We start from the raw sequence: 8,044 nt of genomic DNA, 5'->3' as shown, positions 1-8,044 counted from the left end.
GTAATGGCGATCGATCGATGTCCGCCATTCAACTATTGCACGTAACAGGGTTTCATCTTGCGTGACGGGGCGAGTGAGTGAGGGGAGCTCGGGATCGTTTTGGGTAGGAACTGCCGATTGGGCCTCGGGGACCCGCTGGCGCTTCCACTCGCTATCCGCGCGGCAGACTTTTTCCCCACCAGGCGACGGCGGCGGGCCAATGATGAAGGTGTCGGGAACTCTGCCTCGACGGAGGGGAGTTCATGGGAACCAGCACTGCTACTGTACTCCTCGGAGACGCTGATCTTCGTCCGCTTCGGCCATCCAGATTCAACACCCGCAGTAAACTTGGCCGAAGTCTGCACCACAAGATACACGTCCCAATATTTGAATTCCCCGAAGCCCGTCGCAGCGTCTTTGAACTGATGGTGAGATAGAAGCTTCTCATCCTCGGTAGACATGCCGCTGGTTGCCGAGCGGAGGTTGTTTGTGTAAATGCCGGCGAATCGGCTGAGCTGCCTCTTCAGCCGCTCTCACTGTTTCCGGCATTGTTCTCCATTGTGAGGCTTCCCCCCTGGCGGTTTGAATTGGAGGTAGCTTTGGCTAATGCGCCATCACATCCTGTCGATATTCTGGTTAGCCCTGATATATGGATCATCCACTATACTGATCTACGTCTTCGCAAGCGCGATGCACTCCTATGTGCTCCAGACGGTCCTCTTTTTCCCGCTGGATCCCTCCCCCCCTCAGCGGCCCCCGCCTGACCATCGTACCCCGCCGCAGGCGAGGTAGTGCCCTGTCCCATGCCCCCCTCTCCCTGTCCTCCCCCTCCTCCCTGTCGCCGTTGGTGCGTCTATGGGAGAATCCCGGATCGGAGATAGCCCCAACTCCTCCATCGAGAACGTCTCGATGCTAGTGAACTGAGTCTCGAGAGGAGTTCTCGGGGGGTTGTCCGTTGACAGTAAATCCATATAGGGGCGATAGATATTGTCCACCTGTGATTGGGTGACCCCCTGCATACTCCCCCCGCAGCAACAAGCGAGCCCTGCATCATCCCCGGCATCATCATCCCGGGCATCTGGGGCGACATCATCCCCGGCATTGGGGTCATTCCGGCACTCACCCCCCGCATTTGGGGCATCATCCTATACCAAAGCGGATACATGTTGTAGTAGCCGGGCGTCATCCCCGCTGTCATATGGGGTTGGGGCATCATCCCCGCCATTCCGGACATCGTGGCGGACATTAGGGTACTTCCGCCAATGCGAAAGATCGGTCCATGTGACTCGCTCGTGGCGGAGGAATCACTATTGTGGTGCTCCATTTATCTTTGAAAGAAAAGTATTTAGAGAGAGATACTTGTTAATACAAGTGGGACGAATGAAATGAAATTCAACGAGCCGTATTTATAGAATTTTCGAAAAAAAATAAAATAATCGGGACGTCCGCGCGGTCAACGCAATGACGGACGTCCACAAGGGCGTCGCCACGGACGTCTCGGGAACGCCGCGAAACTTCAGTGTCCGCAGCGGACGTCCGTATTTGCGTCACCTTTGCACAATGACGGACGTCCGCCGGGAGGGGCGTCCTCTAAACCTCATTTTAGGATGAATGGACGAAATAAAATGTCAGCAAAATAGAGAATGAACGGACGAAATGACCCTTCACCTTTCTATGGGTATAATAGTCCTAAATCACTGCCAAAAAGTGCAAAAACTCTTCAAACATGCGTAACTACAATTCTGGCTACTACTGGTGATATTTTTTTTGTTCAAGTGAGAAGCTACATGTCTAGGGCCTATTTAGGCAATTCACTCTTCTTTTAATTACATAAACAATTAAATATAAAATTAAAAACAAAAAAAGAAGCTATCCCAGTCATCTTCCAAATTCAACCACCCAACAGAAAAAGAGAGAGGAAGTTGAAGCAGAATGAATTCCATCGCAACTCGATCCCTCAAATCCAAAACCACCAAATTCGCGCTCTCTCGATTCACCCAAATTTTCTCCACAACTGCGGCTCCGCCATCTCCGCCGCAATCCGATTTCCAGAACTACCCCCACACCCTCGATGGCCTGCGCCGCAGGCTCCACGATGAATCGCCGTCGCTGGGAGATTTCATCAAGCTTCAATCCGACAACAGCTATTCGGTGGAGGTAGGCACGAAGAAGAAGCCGCTGCCAAAGCCTAAATGGATGAAGGAATCGATCCCCGGTGGTGATAAGTACACGCACATTAAGAAGAAATTGAGGGAATTGAAATTGCACACTGTTTGCGAGGAGGCGAAGTGCCCTAATTTGGGGGAATGCTGGTCTGGGGGAGAAACGGGGACTGCTACTGCCACGATTATGATTCTCGGTGACACATGTACTCGTGGATGCAGGTGATGATTCAATTTCAATTGGTTTTTTATTTGGTTTGGATGGATTTATTGATTTTGTTTTGATTGCTCTGAGTTTTGAATTTTGTGTGATTAATGAAGTACATTGTATATATAAATAGGCATTTAGCTGTCTGTGTGATCACTCTAGGAGAAGGGACAATTTTTTAACAAATCAATGAATTCAACTCAAGTTATCTGGGAATCTCTTTAATTATGGATCAGTAGCTGTCTAGAATCTCTGATAGATAGTTTGATTTTGTTATCTAAACCAATTTTAATGCATAGTGTAACTATTGTGAGTTGAAAAGAATTCGATTTTATTGGCTTGCTCGTGTCTTCAGATTTTGCAATGTAAAGACATCGCGCACTCCGCCTCCTCCTGACCCTAATGAGCCCCAAAATGTGGCCGAGGCGATAGCTTCATGGGGTTTGGAGTATGTCGTGATTACTAGTGTTGACCGGGATGATTTGCCTGATCAAGGAAGCAGTCATTTTGCGGAGACAGTGCAAAAGTTGAAGATTCTGAAGCCTTCAATGCTTATAGAAGCCTTGGGTAAGATTTAGATATTCATATTGAGTTTGATGCAGTTGATTAAATTTTGTTGAAACAATAGAGTTACCATATTGGATCGTGACAGTTGAATGCATTGCTCTCAAACTGTAGTTCCTGATTTCCGAGGAGATGAGGGCTGTGTAGAGAAAGTCGCCACATCCGGATTGGATGTTTTTGCGCATAACATTGAAACTGTGGAGGAGCTCCAGAGTGCAGTTCGTGATCACCGTGCAAACTTTAAGCAATCTCTGGATGTTCTGGTGAAGGCAAAAGAATATGCTCCACAGGGGACACTCACGAAAACTTCTGTAATGTTAGGATGTGGAGAAACACCTGACCAAGTAGTGAAAACCATGGAGAAAGTGAGGGCAGCTGGTGTCGATGTCATGACATTCGGTCAGTACATGAGACCATCAAAGCGGCACATGCCAGTATCAGAGTATATAACCCCGGAGGCTTTTGAGAAGTATAGGCTTATGGGCATGGAAATGGTTTGTTGCTCATCTCTATTTGTCATCCAAATTGCTTCATTTCCTTATGGTTCCTTGAATGCTAACATGCTACTTCAAATTGGCACTTCAGCTCATTTTCTTTGATTAATATCCACATACCACCTTATATTTGTTTGTGATGGAATTGTGTTAATTAGGAATGGTAAGTACTAAAATCGACCTTATTGTTGATCCCCGCCTTTCTGGGGTGGTGATTTCCTTCGATCCCTTGTCCTAGGCAGCCGTATACTTGAATGCTCCTGCATGACTCTATTCAGTTACTCGAAACAAATTGTTTATATAACCATTGTCTGATTTAGAATCCTGCACTACCTATGGGACTAATTTACAAGAATGGGAAATCGTACTAGAATTTGCTGATATTAGATAGAAGCCCTTGAATACTACTGCATTGTGATCATACATAAATATTTGTTTGTTGTGGCAGGGATTCCGGTACGTGGCATCTGGCCCCATGGTTAGGTCCTCGTACAAGGCAGGCGAATTCTATATCAAATCCATGATAGAATCTGACCGAGCAGCCTCTTCTAACTAGCGCTGGACATATCTGATGATCGTTCTTGAAAAAACTCTTGGCTCAGTTTCACGATCTCGATGCGTTTTACTGTTTTGGGAGAGATCTTCCTGGCCTCGGCCACTTCTTTCAGCAGCTCCCTTTCATCCATTAATCAGGTTGGATGTTCAGTTGCAGTTTCTGCGAGCTTTTCATACTAACAAATGGAATGTTTGTTCTTTGTAGTTTTTGTATATCCATTTTTCTTTTTTCTTTTTTGATTTAAATTAGCATATTTGCAGAATCCATGATTTGGCCTTGCGATGATGATGCAAGGAACGATATTGCAAGAATAACTGTCGTCTCGTTTACTTAAATATTCACATTCTTAGATAAAACTGCAGTTTCTTGTCTCGATATGAACATTTTTGGGTTCAAAAATCTTTTTTACCAAAATGTAGTCTTGTCCATTTTTCAATTATTTATTCACGAGGAAGCTAATTTTTTACTTTTGAGCATTCAAATCATCAAAGTATATTTAGAAACCAATGGTAAATACTTAATTAAAATGGTGCCAAATTGCCACATAATAAGATTAGATTAATAAATTTAAGTGTAACTTTTTAATTATTAATATTTATATCTTATATCCTGTTAAAAAAAGTAGAAACTTTTTTAAAAATGATACTACTAGTTTTAATTATGGTTTTCTAATAAATTAAATTGATTTGTACATATTCTTTGTACCATTCATTTTCTTGATTCTATTTGTCTTTATATTTCTATTTGTTCTTGCCTCATTTTTCTCATTTATAAATTACTAATACTATTTTATAGCTTCAATAAAACTTATAAATCAATATACAAACCTGCATTCTATCATTGTAAGGAAAATAGTAAGAAAACATTGGTTAAAGTTGAACCGAAAATGATAAGCAAAACGATCTATGGCTCCATAAGTTTATAGTATAATTATTTCGATATATGTAATTATAAATGCTTGTGCCTTGTGGACATGAAGGGAAGTAAAACTTCGAGTTGTTTTTTTCATTACAGAAAATGTCATTATCAAAAATGCGAAATATTAAATCTTACTTGCACAACCAACAATATTTTGCATACGATTCGACTAGAGATATTTAATCTCAGTGGAAAAAAATAGGACCAAAATCCAAATTCATATTATTACATGCTCATTCTTAAAAATTGAAACATAAAGTTCTAGACATCTCAACGGTATTACCAATTTACCATTAATGAACCGATTCTTACCTCTAAATCATTAATTGGATCCCCTATTCTAATTCAAATCTCAAATAATGCACAATTAAATAGCCCATTAATCATTCAAAAGCTTAACAACTGACTTTGACTTTTCATAATCTTACAAATTTATATTCCAATTATCCAAGCACCAATCTTAGTAAGCATCTTCATCAATTATGTAATAAAGCAACTTCGACTTATAGTAAATCACTTCTCCACTTATAAAGAAATAAATCAATAACTAATAAATCAACTTTGACCTCCCATGGCATTATGTTAGTAGTATTACATATCTATTGATTTATAACACCCAAATAATTAGTGTGTATAAATGATGGTGGGATGTGGGCTACATAGAACATGCAAATTCATGAAAAAGGTGAAAGAGCTCAATATTATTAAAACACAAGCACGCGGGAACACACACACCACTCTCTACTTTTTAGCACACTAATCTCTGTCTTCTCAATTTCAAAGTTTTTTTGGAGGTGTTTCTAGAACATCCCCCCTCTAGATCGAAATGGGCTGCTGTCTCAGCGCCGGCAGCCGCAATCGAGAGGCGGAGAACCGCCGCTCCATCGATGGAGAGCCGCCGACGTCTCCGCGGGCAATTCTCGAAGTCGAAACCGTGAAGGAGGTGCTGCTAGAGACGCCCGTTGCTCTGAAATCCGACAGCGAGAAGCTCAAACCGAAGTCACCGGAAAATCAAGAATCGCCGGCGGAATTCCGGCCGCCGCCGGAGATCGCCGGGAGCCGCGACGCGCCCGGAAATGACGCCGGAGATACGGCGTCGGAGATCACCGAGTTGTCGGAGATTGGGAGCTACAGCGAGAGCCTGTCGGCGGCGGCGGCGGCCGCCGACGAAGACGGCGTGGTTGATCAGCGGCCGCCGCTGAGGAAGCGGAGGGCGAACGGCGGGGGAGAGGGAGGAGGGAGAGGGTGGTGGGAAGGAGAGTGCCGGAGAAGAGGGGGCCGGTGATGCCGGTGAGGGCGGTGCGGGGGCGGGCGGGCGGCGGCGCCGCGTAATGTGGCGGAGGGAAATGGTAATGGGAATTTGAACGGGAAGAATGTTGAGGAGGGTTATGGGAGGTCTCCGGTGAGGCAGAAGGAGGTGGGGCCGCCTCTGCCACCGCGGAAGGAGAGTGATGAGAAGACTCCGGCGGCGGAGGAGGAAGCTGAGACGCTTGAAAATCCTGTTGTTTCATTGGAATGCTTTATCTTTTTATGATGGAATTTTTTATCCATAATTTTATGACTTTTGAAATGACGTCGTTTTCCTCTCTGATTGTTGTAACAAAAGTTAAAATATCTTAATATTGTAAATTTGTGTTTAACATTGAAGAAAAGTGATTATTGAGTTTAGTTTGTATCTTTATGATACGCAGATGGTACCTTCTTTTGATTTACAAATAAATACTCCCTCTATATTCAAAAAATAGAAACATTTGAAACAACATGGGTTTTAATGCACAGTTGGTAAAGTAAGTGAAAAGAATTGGTAAAGTAAAATAGAGAAAAAGAAAAATGAGTAAAGTAAGAGAGAGGAAGAGCAAAATGAGTAAAGTAAGAGAGAGGAAGAGCAAAATGAGTGAAAGTAGAGTAAGTGAATTGTGGGGTGCATGTCCTAAAATAGAAAGATTATAAAATTTCTATTTTTAAGGAACGACCCAAAATGGAAATAGTTGTTATTTTTAAAAAAAACGGAGGGAGTACTCGACAATAGACACAACAAGTGCTAGTATCTCTTTGTCTATCATTAAAAGTCTCATTTCATTCTAACACAAATTTCAAGAAATGTTAAGAAAAATTGATGAAAAGTTAGTGAAATATGTGTTTCACTTGTATATACTCAATCCGTCCGCGAATAAAAGTCCTGACTCATTTTACTATAAATAGTAATAGGGTCTCATATTCCACTAACTCATTTCACTCAGATTTAATTTAAAATTAATATATACAAGTGAGACTTATATTCCACTAACTTTATTTACGCTCACTTTTTTCTTTACATTTCTTAAACCATGTGCCAGAAAAGAATGAGACTTCTAATGGCGGACAAAAGGAGTATTAATTTTAAATAAAATATGAGTGAAATGAATCAGTGAATGCAAGGCCAATTACTCTTTATACTTAAAAATGAATTAAGATTTCTATTTGCGGACGGACCGAAATTGAAAAAATGAGACTTCTAATTTAGACAGAAGAATATAATTTTATTTTTATATGTTTCATACTTATGCAACCTGAAAGGGTATGAAATCAACCAAAGTAAAATGTCATATGAATTCACAAAAAAAGTAAGAGATTCGAAATAAACCAAAGTAAAATGAGAAAAAAGATGTCGAAGCCCAACTTCTTTTTCTTTGCTTCTTTTAGACCTACAAAAGGTAAAAGACAAGAATTGCTGACCAAAGGAAAATATACTGTGGAAGCAGTTAAAAGTGTCTTGTGATTCGGTATCTATCTCCATTGAGATTTTTTGGACAAAACCATTGGAATCTTATTCTTTCCAATATAAACTATGCTATGATTTTGCTCAATACTAAAATTTAGGACCAGATCACAAAGCATCATAACAACATGCCGGATTTAAGAATACATATATAACTGCAGATGCAGTAACGGTTTATTCCCATCAAATTAAATCCTCCTATTTTCATAATTAATTTCCTAGTATTTTCTTTTATCAATACTATAAGCTAATTTATGGAGTAATTAGTTTTTCTCGTAAAATCTGAGAAATCATAAAATCTCATGAGTTTGTTCACTTTCTAGCATATATATGACTGATATAATAAAGCACAAAAAAAAAATCGGTAAAAAACCAAGAAACCACTCCAAGGATGATTCAACTCGA

At 41.3% G+C, this 8,044-nt stretch overlaps 2 protein-coding genes across 2 annotated transcripts; both read left to right on the top strand.

Moving 5' to 3' along the window:
* The first annotated feature begins 1,858 nt into the window (after positions 1 to 1,858).
* Positions 1,859 to 4,319, top strand: LOC121789590 (lipoyl synthase 2, mitochondrial-like). Its single transcript, XM_042188008.1, has 4 exons — positions 1,859 to 2,363; positions 2,705 to 2,916; positions 3,028 to 3,407; positions 3,856 to 4,319. Exons 1-4 carry the CDS (start codon positions 1,912 to 1,914, stop codon positions 3,961 to 3,963), a joined length of 1,152 nt encoding a protein of 383 aa, XP_042043942.1. The 5' UTR covers positions 1,859 to 1,911; the 3' UTR covers positions 3,964 to 4,319.
* Positions 4,320 to 5,513: 1,194 nt separating this feature from the next.
* Positions 5,514 to 6,181, top strand: LOC121789591. Its single transcript, XM_042188009.1, has one exon. It carries the CDS (start codon positions 5,708 to 5,710, stop codon positions 6,164 to 6,166), a length of 459 nt encoding a protein of 152 aa, XP_042043943.1. The 5' UTR covers positions 5,514 to 5,707; the 3' UTR covers positions 6,167 to 6,181.
* Positions 6,182 to 8,044: the final 1,863 nt, after the last annotated feature.

The sequence above is a fragment of the Salvia splendens genome, unplaced genomic scaffold (genome assembly GCF_004379255.2).
Source record: "Salvia splendens isolate huo1 unplaced genomic scaffold, SspV2 ctg287, whole genome shotgun sequence".
Lineage (NCBI taxonomy): Eukaryota > Viridiplantae > Streptophyta > Magnoliopsida > Lamiales > Lamiaceae > Salvia > Salvia splendens.
The sequence above is the reverse complement of the archived record's forward strand: the minus strand, read 5'-3'. Positions and strand labels throughout refer to the sequence as shown.